General features: G+C 43.1%; 4 protein-coding genes across 5 annotated transcripts; 1 reads left to right on the forward strand and 3 right to left on the reverse strand.

Moving 5' to 3' along the window:
* Nucleotides 1-932: 932 nt before the first annotated feature.
* Nucleotides 933-6,080, reverse strand: LOC124307984 (uncharacterized). The gene is made up of 3 exons (XM_046770236.1): nt 6,051-6,080; nt 4,179-5,885; nt 933-4,094 (listed from the first exon to the last, which is right to left on the reverse strand). Exons 1-3 carry the CDS (start codon nt 6,078-6,080, stop codon nt 1,494-1,496), a joined length of 4,338 nt encoding a protein of 1,445 aa, XP_046626192.1. The 3' UTR covers nt 933-1,493.
* A 1,196-nt stretch (nt 6,081-7,276) lies between these two features.
* LOC124307053 (uncharacterized) lies at nt 7,277-15,202 on the reverse strand. 2 transcript variants are annotated; one of them, XM_046768366.1, is made up of 2 exons: nt 15,064-15,202; nt 7,277-10,250 (listed from the first exon to the last, which is right to left on the reverse strand). In XM_046768366.1, exon 2 carries the CDS (start codon nt 10,248-10,250, stop codon nt 8,055-8,057), a length of 2,196 nt encoding a protein of 731 aa, XP_046624322.1. In that variant the 5' UTR covers nt 15,064-15,202; the 3' UTR covers nt 7,277-8,054. The 2 variants fall into 2 exon arrangements, with proteins under 2 accessions (XP_046624322.1, XP_046624321.1); XM_046768365.1 differs by lacking the exon at nt 15,064-15,202 and adding an exon at nt 12,833-12,936 and having other exon boundaries at nt 7,278-10,250.
* Nucleotides 12,928-25,430, forward strand: LOC124307055 (uncharacterized). Its single transcript, XM_046768368.1, has 2 exons — nt 12,928-13,271; nt 25,197-25,430. The coding sequence occupies exons 1-2, from the start codon at nt 12,928-12,930 to the stop codon at nt 25,216-25,218; spliced, it is 366 nt and encodes a 121-aa protein (XP_046624324.1). The 3' UTR covers nt 25,219-25,430.
* On the reverse strand, nt 15,648-20,904 carry LOC124307054 (adhesive plaque matrix protein-like). Its single transcript, XM_046768367.1, has 7 exons — nt 20,835-20,904; nt 19,556-19,789; nt 19,126-19,387; nt 18,760-19,010; nt 16,926-17,243; nt 16,166-16,365; nt 15,648-15,948 (listed from the first exon to the last, which is right to left on the reverse strand). Exons 1-7 carry the CDS (start codon nt 20,835-20,837, stop codon nt 15,855-15,857), a joined length of 1,362 nt encoding a protein of 453 aa, XP_046624323.1. The 5' UTR covers nt 20,838-20,904; the 3' UTR covers nt 15,648-15,854.
* Nucleotides 25,431-26,946: the final 1,516 nt, after the last annotated feature.

The following is a 26,946-nucleotide window of genomic DNA, read 5'->3' on the forward strand; positions in this document are numbered from 1 at the left end:
AGATCCGTGTTTTCGATTATCTCTTTCTATAACGAATACAAATGTCATCGTTGAAACTCTGTCACCATTCCTGTTTGTTAGTGATTGTCAAAGCAATTCTCTTTTACAATCATGAGCTCATTTAACGCTCTCTCTTTCGATCGTTGTGCACGTTATACGTGTAGATTGACACAAAACCTTTCAGCCCTCTGTTTTGGTGGCACGGTATCCGAAGATTGGTATCGATCGCAATGATGACACACTGATAGATTGGATGGAGTAAGATATTGGGTAACTTTGACTGGCGAATAATCTGTTTTAAGTAAAAAACGTGCGCGATTGCTAGGCTATAGCCAAAGTTACGACATAACTGGAATTATCTTTCCGATCTACTGTTACGAATACCATTGAACCCAAGAAATATGTGGTATTGTGGTCACGGAGCAGCGATCCACTGAAATGCTTATTACCCAGAATCCAAGGTAGATTGATTTGGAAAGAGAATGTGGCACTCGAAGACTGAAGTCATTTTAGCTTTTTCCAGTAACTGCAGAATGCAGTTACGCTCTATGAAAGTGAAAACTAACTTGATTCGTGAAAACTAACACGTTCGGGTAATTTAACTTAGCGTTAACCCCGCATCTACTCAATTGATTTAACGTTGTTTGTCATTGATGATTACCTATTTGCATACCGGCCGCAAGAAGTGAGAGCAGTATAAACAACAATCGATACTCTCGTTTTTCATGACTTGCATAAATGATTGTCATGTTCGTTTAGTCTATTCCGGTTCCTTCAATTTTCACTTTTAACGCAATCAATTTCTCGCGATCGATCGGCCGACGAAATTACTCGAGGTTAAAATGAAATTTACACCGAGTGTTTCTGGGAAACCGTGATAGGAATTTCCCATTGGTTAAACAATCCTATAAAGCTCATGTTTTTTTTATTTTCATTGGTTACCTTATGTACAAAGCATTAAAGTATAAATCATAACAAAATAATTCAGTCAATATAATCCATCGGGATGTCCTACTTCGAGCTTAAAACTAATCGTAAATTCTAATTGATAATATTGCGTACGTAAACGGAAGAAAAAAATACAGAAAATATTCACTACTATAAGATAATTTGTACGTCGCGTTTTCATTTAGTCAGCAGTTTCTGCTAATATTATCGCGATCGAGAATTGAAATTTAACGATTTCTGCTAATTCTACTCAAGGTCCGTGTGTAATCGATTGAACAATAAAACAAATATTATACTGTAATTGCAAAGTAGCGCCTCGTATAACACTTATAAAATTGCAAATGCATTGGCAAGCAACAGTTGCGAAGCACCGTTTCTCAAATATTTGTTTTATCGACTCGTCACGCGATTTTGTCAGGCTCACCTTGAATCGCCAAATTTCTAGCAAGTAAAAGACTGCGCTCAAACAATCAACAACTATATAACGTAACGTCTAAATTATTCATACAATCTATGCGACAGTATAATTAATTCACACGCAGCAGCTATTGAACCCCGCTTTTTTGCGTTCGCGTCGAATTCGTGTTCATCGCCTCAAAAATCTTGAGGTCCGATTTTTCCTCGAATGTTTTTGATCTCTCTGTGGGAAACTCGGCATTCCTCTCATCCCGACGCTCCGTGTCGTTTTGAGACCCCCTTTCTCCCTCCTCCGCTATTCCTTCCTTCTTCCCGAAGTGATTCTTCGTATTTCCAGCCGGCAGACGTTTGTTCTTACGTAACAATCCCATCAGGTTGTGCGTTCTCTGGTGGTTGAAATCGAAGTTGTGAAAGCCGGGCTTGTGGTAATCATCGGGGACCGGACTAGAGGTGGTAAGGCTGGGGTACCTCGAGTTCGGAAAACTCTGTCCTCGCAGTCCCGAGTATGAGGTTTGATAATCGGCTTCGAACTCCTGGATTTCGTGATTGAACGACGTAGGTCTACTTTGGAGAAATTCCTGCCTCGGAGTATCAAAGCTGGAACTATGGTGAGCTACGTTGCTCGCGGCTGCTTCTATCACCACTCCAGGACGTCGCGGTCTGCCAGGATATTTCGACTTGCCGCTTTCGGAAGCCGGCATTTTGGGTACCCGTCTTTTCTTGGAAATCGGTTCGTTGAACGGACTCTTCGAAACGAATGCATTCGGCTTGGGTGGTGTCAGGAATTCGTGGATAAAATCTACCTGGCCAATATCCGGGTCAAAGTTAAACTCCGGATGATTCAGGTCCGAGATTGTGGGTCTGGTTAGGTGGATATTTGGTTTATAGTAGAATCTGACCGGTTCCAGGGAGACTGGTGGTGATTGCTTGACTTCTGTGAAATCTGGCGTTTGAGTTGGGAGTTTTTTGAAGGATTGGACGTCCCCGACCTCGGTGCCAGAGTTAGTGAAGTGGGCCTCCAGGATCTGCTTGCTCGGTTTGATGTCAGGAGCGGAAAACTTGACGTTGCGGATATCGTCGTTGAGCTTTGGGGACGTTGTGACGGTGGAAATGTCCGAACTCTGAGCCTTGTGATCGTTGTTCCATTTTTGCGTGTTGTATATCGTCTTCAGAGATTCTTTGAACATTTCCTCCGCGTATTTTTGCAGGTCAGAGGTGAGCTTTGGCTTGGAGATGAGATCGTTATTGGAAAAATACGAGTTCTTGTAGAAGTTACCGCCTGGAATCAGCGGCACCAAATTCAGTCCCTGAAGCAGAGGTTCATGGAAGTTGTATTTACTGTTCAGAGCTTTTTGGGCTATCAAAGTTTCCGTGCTCGGTACAAAGTTTATCGGATTATACGTCTCGGGAGTGTTCGGTTTTGAGTTGGTCGTCGGCGATGTCTTCTGGTCATTGTCCTTAGCTCCGCGTTCCGTCAATGAACCGAGGTAGCTGTGAGCCGAGAGGGGCCCAATGGTCGACAGATTCGGGACTCTGAGAGACGTGTCGAATTCGGTTGTAGCGAAGATTGGAAACGGGGTTGTCAAACTAGCCCCCCCAAAACCGTTTGATTTTTCAAACGTGTTCTTGAGCATGTGGTCAGGAAGACTCGGTCTGATATTAGGATTAAGAATCTCAACGTTTTTCGTTCCTAAATACTGGGCCTGAGAATCGCCTGTCTTTGCAAAACCCCCGTTGGCCAAAACTTGCACGTTAGGATTTCCCAGTCTGCTGGCCCTCAGGGCCTGATTCTTTTGCAGCTCTTTCAGCTGATTCAAAGTGCTCTCAAATATCTCATTCGCTACTTTGAGTATTTGCTGATTTTGCTCCTTGTAAGTCTGGGCGATCGCATTTGACGCCTGAGATATTTGTTCGACCTGATGATGCTGGTTCGAGTTTTGCACGCCTGCGTCGTTCTGGTTGTAGAAATTCAGCAAGGTCGGTGCAAGCTCGGCGCTTTGGGCGATTTCTTTCGTTTTCGGTAGCAAATTCTCGTGGCGAAAGGCTTGATAGAAGTTCTCTTGCAACTGAGACCTTAGATTTTGAGCGTTGATTTGATTCTGAATCTGATCACCAACTGCCAGACTAGCCGAGGCGAGATATTGCCCGTTTGATCCCGAGCTGCCAGTTTTTTTACCAATGTCTTCTGTCACCCTCACGTTTCCATTCGCCAGATAACTCGGTGTTGTCGAATAAGTTACAGCCGGACCGTGCACCATGTACAAATTGTGACCAGGTGGCAAATTTTGTCCTTGCAAACCGTGGTGGTTTACTTGAACGTTGTTGATGGGGGCAGATGGGCTGCCGTTTTGTTGGATATTTGCAAAAGTTTGCGGAGTAGGATGAGGGTTAAAAAACTGCGAATTGCTCTGAAGGTTTTGAATTTGATTACCGTTGGAAGTTTGATAGTTTTGTAAATTTTGGTTGGGATTATGCGCCGCGGTTTGAATCGGCGAATCGAAAGTGACAGGTTGTAGATTTTGATTAGCGTTCGAGCTTTGCTGGTAAGAATTTTGATTGCTTAACAAAAACGGGCTTCTCACATTCTGTCCGAATTTGTACGTGGTTTGATAGCTTTGTTGGGGTATCAGTACGGTTTGTACGGGATTCTGGAAAGTGTTTTGCCCAACGATTACTTCCGGAACCGACTGTTGTACTTTGACGTTCGAATTTTGAAAATTTGCCGTATTCTTTCCGAGATTATGTCCCAAAATAGTTTGCGGTGTGTTCAAAATTGGAGCGATAGGAGCGACCGTTGGAACGTTATTAAACGCGACAGGTGTTGCAGTGACGAAATTCTGCAAAACCGCATTCGACAAGTCAAAGCCCTGACTGTTGCCCAGGGCAGTGGCATGATCGAAATTCGCTACGGGAACGATGTTGACCTTTACCGGTAAAACAAGCTTCGGCTTTTCAACTTGATCAATTTCTATACCACTAGAGTGGGATATCTCGACATTCGGACTGATGTTCGCCCAGCTGTTTCCCTTAGATTTCTTGTTTTTATAAAACCTCTGCTTCCCGTCCTCGGAGTCCGTTGCAGGTACCTCGTATCCTCCCTCGTCCACCTCTTCTTCCCCTATCGGACTCTCACTTTCTAGCCACGCATTTGGCTTCGGTTTATGGTTTCGAATTTTCGGCCTAAACCGACTCCCTGGTCTTTCGGTCTCTTCGATGTCCACCGAGCCCTCGAAGTCTCTATGTTCTTTTGGGAGTCGAGTAGAGTCGACAACGTGACTTGGCCTTCTTCTCTGTTTCCGTAATCGCTTCGGCTTTTCCGTCACCTCTACGTACTCGTAATTCTCATCGGACAAGTCCCTCGACTCCTCGGTCTTCTCGTAGTGATGATTGCTCTCTTCCCTGTTGAATAGTGCTTCGTGCTCGAAGTAGCTCGCCGGTTCTTCGGGGCGAAGGATCAAATCGTCGTAGCTCTGACTCCCAGGCGATATGTTATCGAAGTCTGAAATCGTCTTGGTCTTCGTCGTCGAGTGTTGCTTTGCGTTTAGCCTCGGTCTGCGTCCGCTCTGGGAAGATTTCTTCTTCGGGTGTCTCTGGCGGTGAGTGACAACACGAGCTGCAGGAGGATTCGTTGACTGGTTGTCGTAGTTTTGCTGCTGGTTCGTGTGTGAAATACTTTGTGTATTTTCCTCCTTCTGAGAGTTATAATCGAGGGTTTCCACGGGTGAAAAGGTATTGGTGAATTCTTTGTACCCATTTTTACTCCGGTGTTCGTTCATTCGGTTGTAGGAGAAAAGTTCATCATTGCTTGCCAGGTTTCTTTGGCTTTGAGGGCCTAAATTTTCACCGTAATTTATCCCGTTATAATTACCCGTTTTCTTACCGCGTCCACTAACGTCGTCGAAATAATTTTTCTCCCTCTCGTGATTTCGCCGATCTTCGTAGTAGCGCGTTTCTCTATTATCATTAACTTTCTCTCTGTTACGTGAGTTTTGATTAGATCCGGTAAGGCTGTTGTAAAAATTCTGATAATCAGCCACGGTTGGAGTATGACTATTTATTTTCAATAATTCAAAGTCATCCGTCGAGTCCTGAGAGTCGGAGGACCTTCTGTTGGAAAACGGCTGAGTCAGGCTGAGGAAAATTCTCGCCTCGGTTGAGTAAAACGGATCATTTTCCAACGATTTCTCCTCCGATTTCGGGTAACCCGGTTGTCTTATAAAAAGAGAGAGATGCTCCTCGGTGCTGAAATTTTTGTCAAGACGATTTTCTAGTACGATAGTTTCTTCTTCCGCGGTTAGAGTATCGCTTTCCGGTGTTATTGGCACGAAACCGTTAGCATTTTCGTAACGAATCGTTGTGGCATCCACCTCTTGGAAAGGCCTCTCCAAGGTCGAGTGATTTGCGGTAATGTTTTGCAATCTAGCGACCGATTCTGCAGCCACTTGATCCGGTTCTTTATCAATATTTGACAAGTTTCTCGAGGCAGTGCTCCATCGGCTGGACAGTAGCAGGATCACAATCTGTGAAACGTTCGAAGGATTTTAACGCTATTTCGCAAATGAAGATCAAATAACGTCAATGAACGGTATTCGAAACCGCGGATCAATTGCGGAAGGACTAAATGAATGCAATTTTTCTTTTCTCGAATACCGAATTAAAACACGGTATGGATTGACGAAACTTACGTGACAAGAGAACCTTTTCCATGGCCACATTTTTTGACTAACAAAAAAAAAAGAAAACAAATTTATCCGCACTTTTTCAAGCAATGAATCACACGATATTTTTTCCACACATTTATTCTCGTTGTTACTGCAAAACTATGAATTATCGGGGACTGAGTTGTTCATGGAAGAACTTTCTTGGGAGAACTGAGCCACACACGATGCGTACAATTTTCTTTATACACTCCGGTGACCAAGTGAAAAATATCGTTCTAAATATTATACTATATACTTCTCGCGTCTTTCCTAGGATACTTTCATTTGTGGCACGCGACTGACGTCGGGAAAATTTTGTCTCAATATCTCGACGAAGATCACATGTTCTCGCAAGTATCGGGAATCTTTGATTTGTCAAGTAGATCCAGCCGTCTCGATCGATACTTCAAATACCTGTAACTGCAAATTCACTGGACCCCATCTCCGCACTGTTTTATATCGTTAAACAAAAAAATATTCTCGGAATTCTGTGACTCGCATGACGCAACGTTTCCAGCCGAAGCGGTGAGTTGTGTAAAAGTTATTAAAAAGCGTAGGCAAATACGGTAAAAAAAAATTTATCTTTACCAGCGTAATTTTATTCCATACAACGATTATTTGGTTACCAACGCTTAGCGATTTCCGAATCACCGTTTGCTCGCGTGGCTCGCTGCATCGTAAAGTTTTGGTCAATTATTTTACCGCGGTCAAGGAACTCCTACGCGCTCTATAACACACGTGTTATGCTCAGTGCGCGCGGCAGAAGCGTCGACACGATTTACACTTGAAAAATAACTTTATACCGCGATGAATATCGTTTAGCAACTCGCACACACGCATTTTACGGTCTCCACAAACAAACGGTGAAACATGATTTTTTCCAATGCACATCATGCAGCTTCGACAACGCAACTGTAACAACGCCTTGCATTTTAATTGCCTTTGTCAGATTCGCAGAGATATCAACGGAGCTCGTGTTTGTATAACGTGATACTAACTTGGCTTAATCGTTATTGCCGTTTCGACTTTTATTTTACACTCAATTAACGATAATTAATTACCCCTCTGATGCACTAAAGCATGTAAAAATACGTCGAGTGTTCAACTGTGGGTGCAAACGATATACGGGACATTTGGATCAATGGATTATGGAGAAAGTTTGTTTTTTATTATATTTCATTTTCATTAAACATATTTTTATACATCGCTATTTATTTGATTTACGTATATTATAGCGTGAAATCCTGAAAGTTTTTCTTCTCTAACAGGTATGATATCTATACATATAATAAAGCAGCGTTATATTGCACAGTTTTAAAGAAAACCTTTTACTTATCTAAGTTTTATTAGGTACCTTTTCGAAGCGTCAAAATTTGGTTAGCTTATGAAAAGCGCTCGCGTACATGTGTATATAACGATACGACAAAATTCGAATACATACACACGATTCGCATATTGATCACCTATCATTTGATCACAACGATCGTACTAACGAACGGATCTGAATTCATATATATTGCACGGCTCCCTTATTAAATATTCGTAACTTACGTCTTAAAGCTTACACCTAAGATCGAGAACATTTGACGATCTGCCTTAATGAACGGCATTCGGACGACCTTCCTGGCTTATGTATAGTAAAACAGAAAGAAACGGAACGTGGTTTTTTTTCTGAGGGATGAAGTGAAAGAAAAATGATCATCATTGTACACTCTTCTCTGACCTAAATGACGTTGCCGGAGCAGAAAAGAACTTACTTTCTTCAGAAATCGCGACAACGTGACGGAATCTCTCAGCAGCGCGTAGTGTTGTAGATATTGTATCGATGGAAAGTTTGCGAAGTATGGTTATAAGAATAAAAGAAGAAAAATAAACAAATTCAACGGCGCGACAAACATATTCCAGAATATAACTAGACAATAAATTAATTAGAAACAGAGGAATCCTGTGTCAGGTACGTTTCAAAGTCGATTACAAATATTTTGAATTTTAATCTTTTACTTTGTACGTTGTGTATCGTGGGTCGTCTACTATCTCCACGTTCTTGACTTTATGTTTTCTCGGAGCTACGTACTTTGCGTTTTGCAAGTTACCGTAATCGCCTTTATCAAACCCGCCATAGCTCGACTGACTCGATAAAGAACCGGGCTGATAGCTTTGACCAGCGATGCTCTGGGCAAAATTCTGAGCAAAATTTTGTTTGAAATTCGCGCCTTGTCTGAGCTGACTCAAACTCTGGGTCAGCTGACCCAGATCGTAAAGCTCGGAGCCCGAAGGCCCCTGAGTATCATAGCCCTGATCGTATCCTTGACTCTTCGACAAGTTTGTGACGGTTTGCGCGTACTGAGTAAGATACTTCTGCAAAAGCGCCTTGAGATTAATATTCGGCGTGACTTTTGGCTGGATCGGCGGGACGCCGTCGACCCTCAAAATGATGACCGGAATCAAGGAATTACCAGCCTGAACGAAAGTCGGCTGGGCGTTGAGAATCGAAGCCGGATTACCGATGTACTGAGATAACGACGGGTTGTAATCGAGGAGACTCGAGTACTGCAGGTTTGACGGTGACGACGACGACGATCCCGTGGCTGTCGTCTGGTACACCTGACTCTTTTCGGCACCACCGAGGCCGAGAGCCTTCTTCAAGTACTGCTGGACCTGCGGTTTGTACTTGGATAGGACAGTGGTTGATGGTGTTTTCCCACCGAAAGAATGGGACCCCGAATTCGAGGGCTGCTCGAAGGTGTAGGCGCCGGTCCGTTGGCCGTCCAGTCCTTCGAAGTCTTGGCCAATCTCGTAGCTCTGTAGAGGGGAATACTCCGGCTCAGGGCTGTCAACGGGATAACTGGAGGCGGGTTTCGTGTCCTGGACATCCGGCTTGCCGAGACTTCCACTTTGGCCTGTGCTAGCCGAGTAAGGATTCTGGTAACCGAACTTCAGCGACGGTTGTGTGAGCTGCGAAGGGGATCCAAAGTATCCTGCGTTGCCGCTGGATATCGAGGCCGAGGATACGAATTGGTTCGCCTTTGAATCTCCCTTCCCGGAATCCCCGTTGTTGGGGAAAGTGGCCGGTTTCTGGGAGTAGATGCCCTCGGAGCTTGCGGAGTATGAATTGCTCCCCGACTTTGGGTATCCAGAAGTCAGGCTGATTTTGGTGGGGCTCGAATACCCCGGGTAGGAATCGTCGTAGGAATCCGGCCCGACTTCGGACACCATGCCGTCTGGATACTTCCATACGATCTTGTGCTCGTACTTAACTCCGTTCTCGAAACTGTACTTCGGGGAATTACCCTTCAGGGCTGACAGCACCGTCGTCTGGCTTTGGTCCGAGTAGCTCTGGGGCTTGGGTGTCGTGTAGATGGTCTCGGGTCTCGGAGTCACGTAGTTTGTGCTGATCGTTGGTCTCGGCGTCGGAGCGAATGAGTCGTAGCTTTGAACCGGCGAGTTGTACGTCTTCTGGTTCTGGTACAGTGAAGGATTGTAGACCTGCGGTCGCGGGCTGGTGAAACCGCTGAATCCGGAGGCCTGGTTGCCGTAGTTTCCGAGGCCCGCCGGAGCAGTGGGATAAACGTTGGATTGGAAGTCGGGTCTGGGCGTGGAGTAGCTAACATAGTTCGGTTTCTGGGCGGCGCTGAACCCCGAAAACGATTGGAAGCTCTGACTATTCGCCTTGAGCAGCTTGGTCCGCTGTCCGAAGGCCAAGGGAGTCACGGGATTCGCTCTCTGGTGAGACTGCACAGGGTTACCGAACAGATTGGAGTAGGAACCTGCACCGTTCACCTTTTCGATTATCGTAGTTGGCAGAAAAGGGCTGATAGATTCCTCGATGCTGACCGTTGTCCCAGTATTTCCGGTTGGCAGGTAATAGTTGTACTTTCCTGACAGTAAGCTGTTCGATTGAAAGCCGTAGCCCAGGTTCCCGTTTATCGTTCGCTTAGACTTTTCCTCGCTCGTCAAGTTCGTCCCGTTCGTAAAGTCGATCAGGATTATCGGTGGCAGGATCGGCAGCTCGGCTTCTCCTTCGTTTCCAAGGTCCACGATGTCCTCGAGAGTCTCCCGACGCTCTTCTTCTCCCGCGGCTGCGCCATCTTCGACGACTTTTTTCAAGTCGGAGCCGTCGATGTCGAGCGGAGGATTCTCCGTAGTTGGTGCGCAATTCGCGAGGAACAACGCGCAGGACAGCATCTGCGTGGAGAAAGAAGTGAGAAAAAAATTTTAAAACCGGTTTTAACAAGACCCCGATTTCACTACGTGTTACTCATTGTTTGCGAACCGGCCCTTCGGCCTTCAGGAAGAAGAAAAAGTATACTCGTTTGCGTACTTGTATAATATTTACATTAAGCGAGTTTTACGGAGGTATATATGTGTAATGCATTCGCTTTTCTGCATAAACCGGACTTTAAACGCTTTGTTGCTACGCTTTAAGCGCACTTTCCCTCGCGGTGGGTTTCTTTGCTCGATCTTTCGCTGCAGCGTTTTTTTATTTTATTCTGTTTCTTTTTTATTTTCATTTTCCCGATGTTTTCTACCTCTTCCACGCAAAGTTCAGTCGCCTGGTATCCCGTTACACTTGATGTCTCACTTAAATTTATAACGACGTATTCTTCATGCATTATACATGCGATCGCACATTACCGCAGCTTCTCGGATGAATTGGAAGCGCTTTGAGATCCTCAGTTTCTGATACATATTATATCCATGTACACCATCCAAGTGGTTCAAAACCATGACTGGAGCACCGTGCTGACGACGGATTACAACATCAACCTTTTTTTTCCTAGTCTTTTTGCACTTACGTATCGTTGTGAATTCGTAGAATCAGCAAGACGAATTATTCACAAGCTGATAACGATCGCTGAACCGAGATCCACGTCAGTAAACCCGGTAGTGATTGTACTGAAAAGTGTATTAATGTTTTGCGAAAGGTATGCAGCTCGTAAAGGACGTGGTTCAATTCTGTGAGATTCGTACTTTACACACATCACTCATGCTTAATGCGAAAGAGAAATCTTGCGTGGATTAATGATCCTCAATTCCGCGGACAGCTGCTGATGTTCAACAAAAATCGCAACCGTGATACATGATCTACGATCTACAGAGCACCGTGATCTCGACGAAGTCGTGTCTCGTTCTCAAGACCAGTTGCTACTCGTTGGTTAGTGTAACATACGTGTATAAGTAGTACCGTTTTAAAACTGGTTACATATATCTGTCTCAAGTTTCTATTTTCACTGCTTTCTTTGATACCTCGATATGTACGTTTTGCGTTCAATTTTAATTTTCTCCTTGTTATATTTTGCTCACTGTGGCAAAAATTATAGTACAAGATTTCGATTTTCGCTGTCTTAGCTGCGAATCGCCGATCGATAAGCACGGATTGGGGTATAAATTTATGGGTGAAACTGCCGGGACGATCGTGCATAGAACGGGTTTACACCGTTCCGATTTTGAAGTAAAATTTTCAAGTCTGTAAATCATTACAAGTACCTTAGGAACTGAAATACTAATAGAAATGTATGTGATACAGTGCAACGGTAAATTGCGTAAGTTAATTTCACTCGAAGCTGTATCGCAGATCGTTGTGAACTTTCACCAAATTGCTCAAGTTTATCTTCTTCTAAAAAAAGACTTATTACACCTCAGAGTCAACGTTATTGAAAGGAAATACAAACGTGGATGTACATCAATGTGCTACTAATACGCGATTCTATTGGACTATGGGACGAGACAAATATTACTTTCTCCTCGTGGAGTCATACTACGCCACATATATCATTGGGCACAGATCCCCGGAAGTGGCTGTATATCTCGGACCTGTCCTTAGACTCAGAATCCCGTTACAATTCAGCCAGCCTACGTGCTTAAATTGTATCTCCACGTTACAGGTTTGTAAAAATATGTGTAATTTCCCGGCACCGGATATTGCCATCATTTGGATCTGACAACTTGAGGTTTCACAATTCCGTTATTAGTCTTTTGATTTTTCGACTCCGCGATACGCAGACCGGAATAGAAAAAAATAAACGGCGAGAGTTTACGAACTTTCTTAACGGTCGCGTGCGAGTACGACCCGAAGGTCGTTAAATAATAACTATTATAATTTCAAGGTAACGAGAAGTGATACACGAAGATGTTATTTAATCCATTTTCTTTTCATCTTTTTCTTTCACAGTTCTGCTTTTACATCAATTATTACTTAAACTCAACGGAGGACAAGTTTCCATTGTTTTTCAAGTTACAATCAATATGACGTAATCGGATAACTGTTATAGAAAACCGTTTCGCATTGCTAATCGATTTTTACACTCGCCTGCCTGCGAACTTTTCATACAGATTCGGCAGGTAATTTTCTGATGTGACATAAGGTCTCCAAGCTTATCGGTTAATGCAAGCCTCTCTCGTTTCTGTGATTACTGACCGGAAAGAGGTAATCGAGCGAAGTTGTAAACGATTCACCTTAGGCATAATATACTAAATTGAGAAAATAAACGAGTAGAAATCAATGGACGTTACACCAGTGCAATTACAGTAATAGCTGTTATAAGCGGTCCATCAAATTACAGATCTACGGTTGGTGATCAAGTAACATAAATTTAGAAGATCGTTGGGGACATAAGCAAAGAAGAAAAGAATCTGTTGAAGGTTGAACAATTTGACAAATTACGCGAGAAGATCATAAGAATTGCAAACCGATAGGTTGGATCGGAACGACGTGTATCAATGATTCGTAAAAATGAGCGGTAAAATAATCCAGGTTCGCAACTTACGTATAATATCCACGTGAATTTCATCTCAGGTATGAAATTCGTTAGAGTCAAGTTAAACCGTGAGCGTTCGCCCGTGTCCCGTGTGTTTGGTACTGATGTCGGCTGGACGCAGCATCACACCTTATATGCCTTCATGGGGCTTGCGAGGAGGCGTGCAAACGGAGCGATTGAGAAGAGGGACGTACCCGAGGCCAGTTTCACCACGAGACGCGAGATTCACCGGATTCCCCGACATACCGAAGAGCTTGCAACGGATGATCGAGCCCGTCCAGGACGAGGAAGGAGCGCATCGTCCAGTAGCGTGGAACCTCACAACTGTACCTGAACAATTGGTGCAGTCGCTGGGAAAAAGAAAACCGCTCAATGGATCGTCTTCGCCGATGGTTCGTGCTCTTTGCATGTGGAAATCAGTGGGTTCGATCCTACAGCAGGTACAAAGGTGCGCGTACCGTTTATTCCGTTACTGTAACACCGAATGAAAATTAGCCACTTTACATTGTCCGAATGGAGCAGAGTATCGCATCGTGAAATTTACGATCTCTACACCGTTGGCTCATCCTCGGCAGCATCCGCTTTCTCGATATGTACGGACATGTTGCACGTATACCTCAGGCGGCTCATCCGTATGTACGTAACGTGTTCTCTGTCTTGCTTTGAGCGACGTGGTGGCGTATCTTTCCCGAAGAATACCTTACGCCTTCACACAGACACGGAGTCTCGCAGTCACCGTGATGAATAATTGATATTTGCTCAACTTGTTAATGGCCTGATAAGTGGTCGGCAACGTAAGTAAGCGGTCCTGCTGAAGCCTCTCCTTAATTATGTCATCCTTTCGAATGAACTTTAATATCTATCTTACAACTCTTTTGCGACATAGCTGTGCATTTACTCAGGTACACCATGCAGACTTTTGTATGTAACATGCGCGTTCTTGATTGGTCGCCGAGCTGGCGCTTCTCGGGCCCTTTCTTTCCTACTCCACCATATTTTAAACCAGTTTGACAAGATTTCATCAACCAATCGCCCGGTAGTGATTAATTTGTCTTCTCATTCCAGACCGACTAATGAACCTTGCTACCCACTGCCGATACCGTCCATAGATCATTCGATTAGAGTTTCTGTCTGTAGGTGCTTCACCAACGGATACGTTACAGAGTGAGCGTATTAGGTGCGAGTTCTTTTCATTTTCATATCGCTGCGGAAATGACTCGGGGTTTTTTAATTCAACGCTTTACGATCCATTGTCTTTTGATCACTTTACAACCCGGGTAGTTTTGTCAGGGTATCTTCGATCTCTTGTGAACTCTCATAGAGCTTTCTTCACTCGGGTTTACAATGGAGGTGCAGGGAAGGAGTGCGCTGTTATCGTAACTTTTTTTTTATCTCCTTTTTCTTACGAGGCAATTGACACATCGTTAACGCCTGGCGACGTATTTTAATGAGGGGATGTGAAAATTTTAGAAACACTGTTCACACGTGTGCGGTCAATTTTTTACAGTAATAAACAACGGAAATAGTAAACATACCACTTTCTCGGATTTAAATTCGAGGATATGATGATTTATGTAGATTGTACAACCTGTTTTTGCCTTAGATATTATTTTAGAATTTGAATTCGTGAAATTGTAATAGCTATTCGTAATGCTTGTGTATAAGTGTATTGCCGGTCATTTAAGTTTGAAGAATTCGAAACTCAATCCAAAGTATCACGTGGTTTGACACTCTCACGAATCTGATAGAAGGCTATGGATTACTTCAAGACTTGCTTTTACTCCGGGTGTATTTCATCTGCGATATCAAAAATAATAACTTGTCGCACAAGTCCGATGCTTTCAAAATGCTTTCTCAGATTGTTTATACAGTTTTAGAAATCAATCGCTGCTGACAAATACCGTTCTGAATATAATACAATGACCGTGAAGTAATGTGTCAATTATAAATTTGGCAATCTGAGCATTGAACAAGTTCAACTCTTTGACGATTATACGATCGTGATAAGTACAAATACACATCGCAGCTATCTCAGATAGATGTAGCAAAATTAATTCACTGCAGTTTTGCATATCTACTACGCGAGTGTTGAAAGCGAATTTGACCCGACGTTGGTGACTCTCATTTTTCTTTCGTTCCGAACGTACACAGAAATAAACTAATCGCTAAATTTATCACGAATAAAAGAACATGCGAATTATTCACGGTGAACAAAAATTGTGCCAGTTCAAAGTATTTACCGTGACAATCCGGATCGTAACGTTACATCAGCCGTTTCATCACTATGTCAAATTATACGAATCGCATATAACTTCGGTGGTTGGCGCCTCGGTCCATTGGTTGTACCGTGAAGAGAGTATCTACCTTGACCGTTAGTTCCCAGAATTTTCTGTAACATAAAATGCAAAAAGGATATTGAGGATATCGTCGATTGGCCAAATCGATAATCTGTCATTTCTCCGATCCAGTCAAGTCCGTGCTGTCTTACAATATACTCACGGTACGTTCATCTGTAACGATGATTGGGTTCGATTTTCTTACTCTTCGTTTGCTTCCTTGTTGGGAAATTTGAAAGCGAAATATTTCGAAACGTGCGTCATTGAATTGGCTGGGATTTAGATGAATAAAAGTGAAACTTTTGTCAACCGATGCAGATCGCTTTCTAACGGATTTAACGACTGTCGGATATAATTAATCCGCGGTATGTCTGTGGGAGATAATTAACGGTATTTTAATTCGGTGTAAGTGGAAGTCGTAGAAATGGAATGAGAGAAAGAAAGAGAAATACTAAGAATAAGGTGCGAATGAAACAGGAACGTCTGCGTTTCTTTTTATCAGTGGTTTATTTATAAAAAAAGAAAGGGTATAAAAGAGAAAAATTTACATGATCATACATACATAAAATTACATGCCGTGCCCCTTAAGGAGAGACTAGATTAGGTGGTAAGATTCTATTCGTACCGACCGCTCGCAAGCGATTAGATTATATAAAATTGGTTAATTTCGATCCTCGCAAAATTTTCCATTAATATTATTCAGCTTTTCGCTTTTGGTTGTAGGAGTGAGCGTACGATCCCTTGGACGGTAAAAATCCGCTCTCCAGGCGTAGCGGCCTCTCTCGGTACCTAGAATTGAATTCGAAAACTCGTTTTATTTTTCGCCTGCAAGAGTAATGTGCAGTCGCGGGTGAAGACAGTCCGCACTATAAGTGTACATGCAATCTTTACTGTTTCACCAAAATACAACCTCGCTCTGCAAAAACTATTGTCATGAAAAACTCTGACATCCTGACAATATGCATTGGGATTAAGAATTGGGGAAAAACGAAACGAACGGACTCACCTCTCACTATCTTGTGATGCAATCACGTTACTCGGCGTGTAAGAATCCAGCAGGGATTTTGGTCCGGATGAATAGTGAATGTGGTTATTCGACTGTAAGTTTTCTGAGAAAACCGGTCGCAGCTGAGTGATTTGTTCGCTCTTGAAGTTCTGAGCAGGCGCTTGAGGAACGCTCAGAGTGTAGCGTGGCTCCTGAGGAATCTGTCGCAGAAAGCGATCGTGAGAATCATTAAAACGTTTCAGGGCTGTTTATCAAGAGTCGAAGATGCGATCTTTGAGCAAGTTGCGCCAAAGCTAGCGAAAGATCTTACATTGAAATTATCCGAGATGCACCTAATTAGATTTTCTTGATTCTGTGATATGTTGCAGTACATAGAAAAATATTCTTCGAGTAAATTTCACGCGGTAATTCGGTCTTTCAAGGGCTGAGGGCCACCTCTAATGTTCACATCCCAAAAAAAAAGGACGCAACTTCCCAGGATAAAGATATCGCGTGTATTTATCACCTATTAACGGCAAATAACGTCCAATTGGTAGTGTCGAAAATTTTATGTCGTTATCGAGACACCCTGAAAAACCTTTCTATTCGGATAAACCTTAGGGGTTGTTTTCACACTTTAAACGGCTGAACCAGCACATGTAAGAAAATACGTGTCCAATGTTTTTTCATGTACTACAATACGTCCCATAAAATGAGGAAAATCGTTGAGGTAAAACTCGGCAACTTTCCTTGTTAGTGGGGTTAAAATACAGCGCGTTACCTTGGAGTAGCTTTGGGCGATGCTGTGAGATGTTTGCTGCTCCGAAATCTGGGCCGCCAACTGCTCGGCCAACTTGGGGAAGACGTAGAAGGGTTGGCTGTTAGTGTAGCTCAGGGTGTTGCCCTGGCTCGCGAGGGAGGGTGTGTAAGCAGGTCTCTGGTAGTACTGGGTCGACTGGGGCTGAACGTAGTAAGCTTGGGTGTAGGCCACCTTGGGCTGAGTGGTGTAAATCGGACTTTGCGGGGTGTAGGTTAGTCCGGAGTAGGCTTGCACCGATGAGTAAGCTTGCGGAACGACGTATGCGAATTTTCCCGTCTCCTGAAATGGTTTAATTACTAGTTTTTCATTGGTCACACGCGCTGTAGGTGATCCTTCCAGACATCGAATTTTAACGAAGATAAGGAGTTGCAAACGACTTCGAATTAGTGTTGAGACAAAAGTTTTAAATCGTACGCACACGGTGTACCGATTAAAGTTACATTAATACCAATTGAGGCCATATTGATTACCTGTAATCAAAATTACGGTCACAAACGGTACGAAGGTGATGTGACCGAAGTGAGAAACACTTTTTTAATCAATAATGTGTACCCAGTATCGAAAACTTTTTTTCAAAACTCGTTCATTGTTGGATCTTAGTAATGAATTGATCGATCAAAGAGATCAAATGTCACGTTATTGAATACAGAATTTTATGAAGGTAACCGCAAATGGTGGATTTACTCTATGGGATCATGATTTTAGTGCTACAAACAGCAAAGGTGCTGGATATATTTCCTCACTAATGAATGATGCATAAGCCGGCTAGTATGACGATTATTCTGATTCGCTATCAGAGTAATCAGTATATAGCTACATTAAATTCATAATTCTGAATACTGTTGAATTGATCATTGTGCTGGAAAGTATACCGGAAGTTTTCGGCGAAGATTTCTGTCGCAAATGATATTTCGCCGGCAGATAGGCAACCGGAGTTACGTCTGAGATACTTAGTGCTTGTGAGATGTAACTTTGGTTGCCTACCTGCCGGCGAAACATCGCTTGCGGCGTAACTCTTACCGAAAACATCCGGTATAATGTATGTCACCTATTTTTTAACGAATAAAGCAATTATTGCTACAGCTTGTTCTCTATATTCCTCGATTATGCTAAATAGAAATTTCTTTCGATTGAAATGGCGTCCGAATCTTAATTCTGCAGTGATTAGTTTTATCAGTACCTGTCCATCTCATCTGTAGATTTTGTGATTTTCAATTGAAATCAAATCTCTTAGAAAAATCAGTTTCGGTGATGAAATCTACGACTTGAAAGTTGGTGTTTCCGCATTCTGCGCGAATGAGCAATACCTGTTTCAAAAAAATTTACCGTGATACCGATTTTGATAATAATTAAAAAAAAATATCGTAGAGATCTATGAAACTAAGTGAAGGTTGTACAGCTTAAAATTTCTATTTCAAATTTTTGGAAGTAGGTTTTCAGTCTCAGAATAGACAAATGAGTTTTGTAACGAAAGAGATGAAAAAATGATGACAATATTTCGCTGAGAGGAGAAATTTTTGTTTCCCTTTGTACGTGCTTATTGAGCCAATGTTGATGCATCTCAGATTGCATGACAATGACAAACCTGGTTTTATGCGAATGCAAGTCACTCCAGGGTCGGAATGAAGAGAAACAAAAATTGAAAAAACAACAACTGATTATACTTTCTCCATGCCACGTGACACGGTCGAATATAAGATGACTCACTCCCTGTGGCACAGTTCATGGTTATAATATTACGGAGTTAACCGGGAATCTCATTCGTCGTACCGTAAATTGCAAAGTTGTTACATACCTTCGTTTCGTACGTCGGTTTCTCAGGCTGCACATACTGCGGTTCGTAGACGTATTTAATTTGCGTTTGCGGCTGGTACGAGATTTTCGACGATTGGCTCAATGACGGAATATAGGTGGCGGGCAGTTTCACGTTTGGTGCGGCTTGCGACGCGAGGCGATGAAGAAGCGGTTGCACTTGACTCTTGGCGCCCAATCCAGCGCTTGCGGGAGTTGCGTAGTAAAGCAGCTGCTGATTCGTGTAATCGTTGCCTGAAAATCAATGCCACCAAAATCAATGCTCGCACCCTCTAAAAACTCAATTGCATTTCGCGAGATCTTAGGTGAACCGTGCTTAGACTATGTTGAAAAAAACAAAAATCTTCACCTTTGCTAATTCCTTGGGAAAATTTCTGCGCCGCGTATTTTTGCTGGTAGCTTTGAATCTGGTTACCAACCGATATCTCGGGCTGGTAAGACAAGCCATCGGTCACTTGAGACTGGTACGATATTTGAGGTGCGATTTTCGGGGATTGGTAAGCTTCCGCTTGATAGCTGGCGGGATTGTAGAATTGCTGAGGAGCTTGCGCCAATAGCTGCTGCTGTTGTTGATAAGCTTGCAGGTCCTGGCTGTACGCTTCTGGTTGTACCTGCGAATAATTAATTACGTGATTAATGTTCCGCTCTAATTACCTGTCGAGCAATTATTAACCGGTTCATTGTTGATTGTCCCATTTTAACAGTGATGAATTCCGTTGCTCCGGGTAATGAAAACGCGTTTTAATTAAAACGGTGGGTGTAACGTGTTCACTAATTACCAGATATTTAATTTCGTGAGACGGCTGACTGCCGACTGACCGAACTTCGCTCTGATACTGATACTGAGCATTGCTCTCAGGATTCGCCGAGTTGTACTTGAGCTGGTTTGGTCGGACATTCTCCTCTTCCGACTGCTCCTCCGACTTGAGATTGTCCCTCTCTATGTCTTCGAGGTTTATCTTCTTTTCGCCGAGGGCAACGGCGAAGCATAAAGCTAGGATCGCGTAGGATTTCTGTAATGTAATAAATTGTCGTCAGCGTCAGCTAAGTCGTCATGATAATCTCTGACTGATTAACTTCGTCACACCGCGCGACTTATTCGATATTCAAATTTCGAGAAGTAAAATCTACCGAGTCCGTTAAACCATAAATTGTTTTAAATTGTTATTCAGATTTCTTGATTCATTGGAATGACATTCGGGTTTCGAAAGGTCAGGTAAACCGCACGTGTTAAATAAATTTCGGGTTAAATTTCCGCATAAAAGAAACTCCACTTTCTCCTTGACTCGAGTCCATGAGAATTTTAAAAACGTAGGAAGATCAGAAAACAATATTTATAACGCAGCTGCGTCTTTCAAACTCGATGCAGTAGCGGTTAAGTGAAAATTCGACATTGCTTGGAATTAAAGACGTTGCGTTAGTTCACCATTGCGAATTTGGACCGCTTGAGAAAAAAAAGACACCACCAAACGACAAAAAAAAAGAGACAACGTAGACGGGATGTTCACTTTCACTGTTTGTCTGACTCTGAATCTCGCCGTGGGTTTGGACCAATTTTATATAGACCCACGGGTCTCTTTGCCACTCCCAAAGTCCAACCACTTGAAAATACGAGGTGTAACACGATGGAGGTAAAAGTGAATTCTCCTTCTCTTCGCGGTTCGTTTCTGAGCGTCACGGAACACCCAACAACGGACGACTGAACCACCATTCAAGCGAAGAAAAGAATATTACAGAAGAATTTTCATTCAAAAATCAAAGAAATCTCACGGATCATAAATTGCGGCGTCAAAATCTCTCTCGTTTAAAGCGGGTACATTGAAAAATTGACCCTAAAAATGTTCGCCCGATATCGCATCGTCAACAAAACAAGAACAAAAAAAACAGTGAACCAAAATTTTTGCCTGGAAATAATCGACTTTCGTATTTGTGAGCAGGTTTCAATTTGACGCTATTGATAGAATCTAAAATCGTCTAGTTGAAAATCTTTCGACCATTGTATTCAGTCGAACGATTCTTCGAAATTCTGATATGGCAACGAAACGTTTGGTTACCCACCATAATGGAGCCAATAAAAATTCCCACAATGGCGCGAAGGACCCTAGCTCTACTGTAGAATCAGAACTGGGATCTTTCACTTATATAGCCTTTACCCCTACCGATTCCTATCCGACCGCACACCTTGCCGCAGCGGCAGCCGCACGTTTCAGCCAGCATTGATACACAACAGCCAACACGGAGGCTGGGCAGAGGGGATGAGAACGGCGTGGCGTGGCTTCGCGATGGTCATAGGATTATGATTTAATGTGTAATACCTGCACCACGATACGCGGCCCGTTCTCCAGAGCGCAAAACGCCGATGATTTCGAGAGTACATATCGGGAGATTGTAAACTAAGGTGCACGATGTGTATTACCAACGGCAGGTGATGGTTAAGCGTTCGCAAACACGAAGCCATTCACTTTGCCCCTGAGTCCTGACCCACGGGTTAATAGACACGCCTGTGCATCTCGTCTCTCGAGATAAGATGCAGAGTGCAAGGACACTTTCCTCATTCCAAGGCCGTCCAACCATGAGCTATAACTGCGAACCCTTTCGCTGCTTTCGATGTCACGCGTAATCCGTAGAACTGTAGCGTCGTATCATTTGTCTTACCGTTACTATTGTTATTATCATTTTAAAACGTTTTCTGGGTCGTTAATTTCAGGCTCGAAGCTAAATCGCGTGTCAAGTCTTCCTCATTCACCTCGCGTTCAGGCGATCACGATCGCACTTAATACTGGCGTCGGATTTTTGACAGCTAAAAATTTCATCCGTAAGTATGTAAAGCATATTTCTATAGCGCGGTTACGAGACTAGATTCTAAAATGAATCGAAATCTTTGAACAAGCGCGAGGTGGAATTACCTGTTAAATAATGTTAAGGAGTGCACCTGAGCTCGATGCACGCGTTTGAAAGAGATTGATTTCTTTTTTAACAGAAATGTAATCGATCAATTAACGACGCGGCAGGATTTTTCGATCTGTGGAAGATAACGCTTAGGCTGTCCAACGGCTTATGGGCAGGCATATTATACACGGATAGAAACTTTCAGATAGTAGATAACCGGGTGATGCACGCGGTTAATTTCATAATGAGACTAAGTAATCAATCGCGTCGCATCCGGCGTCGATCTTGATGTAAGCATCGATACGGAAATCGCTGTAGGTATTCGCGTAACGATAAGATGACATTTCGGCGCCGGCTGATCTTTCGGGCTGTTAATTAGAAACACGTGCAGGCAGTAAAAGCGCTCGATCATGACAACCAATAATGTCGTTGGATCGTACCAACGTGTTTCGAAAAAGTTCGATGAAATATTCGACATTTTTCAAACGGGTAATAATTCGGGTAGAGTAGAAAAAAAGAATTCATCGAGTTGGAAGTTTAGATTTGAGCATCTTTGTTTGCGTTGTCAAATTTTCTGAGAAGCAATACTTTTTTTCGGTGATTTGCGGCGAATACGAAAAAACTACACAAACAACAGCTGACGTAACGATTTTTTGTATCGAATCGTTTGAAAATGGTGAAAAATCTGATATATTCATTCGATTGTTGCACTTTGCGACGAGTCATTTCGTTTAGAAGACAATACTCTATAATCTCGAGACAATATTTTATTCTTCTTTTTCATAATTTAGGACTCATTTTTTTAAATGTTTTTTTAAAAGAAGTATGGTAGCAATAATTTGCCAAGCGCTCAACGTGCAACTATTTCATAATAAAATTACCAAAAATGCATTCCTCTCCTCAATCAATCAATGATCATTCTCGAACTCGCCGGGCGTGAAATTGCATCTTCGAAAGATTACACGGAACTTTATTCATTCTGTTGTTCCGCACCCACGCGAATAATGGAATCTCTTATTCGGCAAGCTCGACATATGCGTATCAAAAGTTTGAGTACGTGTCACTTTTGTTGGAATGACCTACATCCATAATGCAATACACATAATGCGGTTTCAAACAGCGCCTCGTTATTTGTCGGTATAATAAATTTAGTCTTGGATGGTTAATTTGCGATGATTGCCATTTTGATAAAACGAGGTATTTATATGCGTTACGACACTTGTCGCTGTAAATAAAATCTAATCGATTCGAAATTCCGCATAATATATCCATAAACGATGTGCAACGCAAATTTGTCTGAATTCCATCTCGTGCAAAATTGATGGGCTTTTACTATGCGAATTGTGGTTTATTCGTCGATTTTAATCGTGCTTAAGTCATTTCAATTTGCTCTCAGGATTTACAATTGCCGTCTGATTCGCTTTTGTAACAATCTGCAGGCATCGGTACGTCTAGCGGCCGTAATAATTGTTATCTCTGTTTTTAGATAGCCACTCGAAGTTACATTTTTTGTTAAATTTATTTTTCAACCAACTGTGTCTGTACTTCTACGGCCTTCGTAGCTGCAATTACGGGCAAAAGCTAATTGCATAGAAAGTATAACAACGGCGACGATCTTTCGCGTAACGTAATCGTACAGGTGGTTATCTTCATTAAATCTAGTTTACTTTTCGTCGATGAAAAATTTCGTTCTACGCTCCGTGGATTAATTGGAAATCTATATAACTGGACGCAGTGGGAACAGAAATTTACCGCGTCAGAACGAAGGGGAACCATATATAGGATAGAAAAAGGAACTTTAGAAGCGGAATTGCGGCTTGTTAAGGGAAAATGGTAGAGAAAATGAGCCATGCGAATTAATAACTGAGACAAGAGTAAAAGGACCTGCTTCTCATTGGTCCTCTCTCTTTGTTGGGATTTAAATGAGACTCTCTCGAGTCTCCTCGGCGTGTGTACAAGCCGCAGAGAGATGACCGGCGTTGAATCGGTGCTCGAGTTAAGTTCCTTTTTCTTCTTTCATCTTTTCGCCAAGTTAGACGGCTGCCGCCTTCGCCGCTTCCTGAAGGCGGTCACTTTCTAGCAGCCTCGAGGGTTGCGGACCTCCTGCACAGCCGTGCTCGGACCGTACAGATCGCACCGTATCTTCGGAAGATTATTGCTTGAGCCGTAACGAGTTGCACTTGCGAAGCACTAAATCTACTCGGCAGCAGATCCACGTTCTATGCGCTACCGTGAAACTTTCACGCATCAGGAATAAACGTAATTGTTGATCGTAATTCGGGTAATTATAACGCGGCCGGTTTCAACGAGACTCCTTAGAAGCTGACCAGCTATAGATATTATAATTGGGAGCAGTTTCCGTTACTTGCGGGAAAGAAACTCGTTTCGTAAGGTTTGTATATCGAACGCAGGTCTCGACGTGGATTACGTAAAATAATTCACACCTCAGAATTTAGTTCAAACTTTCAGCGGACATCGCGATTGCTGATGATCTACGAAATCTAGACGGAATCTACGATGTCGCTTTCTAGGACAATGCGGTTCTCCTTTTCTACCTTAACTATAAATCCGGTCCAAATGATCGTCGCCTCCGGCTCTCGGAGAACCCGGGAGTGACTGATCGTTGATTCGCCGTTCGTTAATCGGTCCTTCGAAAAATTACGATTGCTAATGGTCCAGCTCGAGATGAATCGGTGAGCCGAATTAAGACGCGCGCTGTTACGTGTCCCGTTTGACGTCAATTTATGCGCCCGCTGTTTGCTCCACCTTGCATCGCGCGGTTGCAAAACAGACTTACGGTTAGAAATGTGTCGAAAGAACGAAGAGGACGGATGATTTCTCCGATCTGGTGTATGTATGTATACGTACATGTAACATCGTCGCGGGAAGAAGATCGTAAATCGACGAAGTGTGCAAGCCCGTTTTAATCGGCTTCGCATCAACGCGATAGACAAATTAATTTCAACCGATTTACAGACCTCCAATTTATGACTGCGATATTGCGTTGTACTTTAATGCTTCGGATCGTGGATCGAACGTCAGGTTTCACCCCTTTTCCCCATTCCGTGAGGCGGTTTCGCTTTCTAGAAAGAGGGACAGTGTGACGGATTTGGACTGGCCGTGGAGTACGGGTGTCGTATTCAAGTGAGTGATTACAGGTTCATCGCCGTGCAACCTTCTCGACTTCTTGTATACACGCCATTGAACGCTTCGTTGAGAGCGTTAATAATATTCAACGGTCACAGTCGAGGTGAACGGATGTCGGCCATTCGGACGAGGGTCTTCATTTTATTATTCTTTTATCCTCTTCCTTCTTACCCTTCTCAACTGTAAAGAAAGTTTGACAGTCGGTGTAAACAAACAATATTCGCTAATGTCTGTATATAACCGTATAGCTTCTTTGGAAGGAAGCCCAATTGAACCTGTTCAAAGAAGAACGCGCGCTGAATGGGAGCGGGAGTAAAAAATTTTACGCTCAACACGGGCAGCTAATATTGTGAGAGAAATTGACTGGTTTCTTTCATTTCAAAGGAGCGCGTGGGCACCGAGTTGACAGCATTTGGATCATCTCGAAGCTGCGTGGAAGAAGGGAGGGCGATTTGGACGAACAGATGGAATTCGGCGTGATGAAATAGAGAAATTGAAGAGCGGATTCTGGGCCGTTTCGTCTGCGCATCGCCCAGATCACGCATACTTTACTGCACAAATAGCGCGATTCTGTGAAAGTAAGAGGTTGGCCCTACCGGCATTATTTTAACCAACAGCGGCTGACCACATGTGCCTTATTAAAATGAAAAATAAAAAGTGATATATCGGATCTCATCCTCTCACCTGCCGTTGTAGTCTGAAACGTAACTGTACGAACAGAACAGCCAAATCTTCCGATCCGCTTCGTTCGTTTGTCTATTTTTATTGTTAATTTTCTCTTTTCTTCTTCTTCTAAATCCATTTTTTTCTATTCTCTCTTTGCTTTTCTTTTTTTTTTTGTTCTCTTTGAGAGGCGTGAAAGTCTTTTGAATCATCGTCGGGATCCAGAATGAAATTAAATACGATGCTAACGCTAATTAGCTGGCTTACTATTGCCTTGATTACATGTCTTCTATTTTCATCCTCTTTCTTCGATCTCTTGTGGGAATAAGAGTTATGAAACAGTTAATAGAACGCTAGCCGGTCTAATTTATACCTACAATTTATGCACGATTTGTGTAGTCATCGATTATCGGATGGTGTAAATGAAAGAAGTGCTTTATTATCATTCGTATGCGTTATTATTATCATCGTCATTATTAATAACTAACTAAAAATAAGTACAAGGGTCATAAATAATAATATTATTTTGATTCGTATTTTTTTTAACTTTACGTCATTTCCTTTCGAAATTTTATGTGCGTCTGTCGTGTTACGTACAATATGCGATCTGAGTATAAATATATATATATATATGTGCGGATGTATGTATAAATATGGATTCACTAACTTGGTCTCAACACAACCATGGGTATGAATAATCATCTCATTCCGCGGTATTAAATTTCACCGCAAAACCTCTGCTCGGGTTGGAAGTTTGAAGACAAAACGTCCAGGTCCTCGAAGATCAACGTCCATTCTGAGAATCGATCAGTCCGACTTTCCAAATTATTATACCGCGTGACAATTCCACTCCACAGAAGTAATTACCACCGTCTCTTCGTGATCCCGTCGTAACACACATCTAACCTTGGATTCCTTGTTTCGTCCCGAAGTTAACGTCCTCCAAATTAGTCTTGGCTTGTTGCTGAGGCTCCCGACTGAACGGGCCCCCGTTCATCAGGTGGTAAGTGTAGGCCTGAGGCCTCGCCGCGTAGCCTCCACCGTTCTGGGCCCTAAACGGAACCCCGTCTTTGATCCGGTAGGATATTCCATTAGTCGACGGTGTCTGGTTATACGACCGAACGAACGGTTCCCCCGTGATTTCCGGTTGACCCGGCGAAATGTAGGCGCTCTGAGACCTCTCGAAGGTCACCTGAGTCGCGGGCATCTGCGCTACGTTCTTATACTGGAGGGTCTGAAACTTGGCGGGAGTCTTCGCAAGGACGTCGCTGTTGCGATGAAAATTTTCCAGCTCCTTGTTCGACTGTCCGGTACTCTTGTCGTCGGCGTCCTGCGGCTCACCGTAAGCCCGCAGAGCATCGTTCAATTTACGCGAGTTCTGCTCGTCTTGAGCTAGGAACTGGCCGTTCGAATCCTTGGCGGGCATGTCCTGTACCTCAGATCCATACGCCTGCATCTTCGCCGGCTTACC

The sequence above is a fragment of the Neodiprion virginianus genome, chromosome 6 (assembly GCF_021901495.1).
Source record: "Neodiprion virginianus isolate iyNeoVirg1 chromosome 6, iyNeoVirg1.1, whole genome shotgun sequence".
Lineage (NCBI taxonomy): Eukaryota > Metazoa > Arthropoda > Insecta > Hymenoptera > Diprionidae > Neodiprion > Neodiprion virginianus.

What these genes read in the sequence shown, in the direction of transcription:
- LOC124307055 (XM_046768368.1), top strand. Translation starts at nt 12,928, where the DNA reads ATGTCGGCTGGACGCAGCATCACACCTTATATGCCTTCATGGGGCTTG. An exon ending in ATCCTACAGCAGGTACAAAG is followed by an intron (nt 13,272 to 25,196) that starts GTGCGCGTACCG and finishes TTCATTTCAAAG; the next exon opens with GAGCGCGTGGGCACCGAGTT.
- LOC124307984 (XM_046770236.1), bottom strand. Translation starts at nt 6,080, where the DNA reads ATGTGGCCATGGAAAAGGTTCTCTTGTCAC. An exon ending in GGAAAAGGTTCTCTTGTCAC is followed by an intron (nt 5,886 to 6,050) that starts GTAAGTTTCGTC and finishes AACGTTTCACAG; the next exon opens with ATTGTGATCCTGCTACTGTC. An exon ending in TCGTCACTGCAACACCTGTC is followed by an intron (nt 4,095 to 4,178) that starts GCGTTTAATAAC and finishes AATCTCGGAAAG; the next exon opens with AATACGGCAAATTTTCAAAA.
- LOC124307053 (XM_046768365.1), bottom strand. Translation starts at nt 12,856, where the DNA reads ATGAAATTCACGTGGATATTATAC. An exon ending in AATTCACGTGGATATTATAC is followed by an intron (nt 10,251 to 12,832) that starts GTAAGTTGCGAA and finishes TTCTCCACGCAG; the next exon opens with ATGCTGTCCTGCGCGTTGTT.
- LOC124307054 (XM_046768367.1), bottom strand. An exon ending in CTCACGAAATTAAATATCTG is followed by an intron (nt 19,388 to 19,555) that starts GTAATTAGTGAA and finishes AATTATTCGCAG; the next exon opens with GTACAACCAGAAGCGTACAG. An exon ending in TTCCCAAGGAATTAGCAAAG is followed by an intron (nt 19,011 to 19,125) that starts GTGAAGATTTTT and finishes ATTGATTTTCAG; the next exon opens with GCAACGATTACACGAATCAG.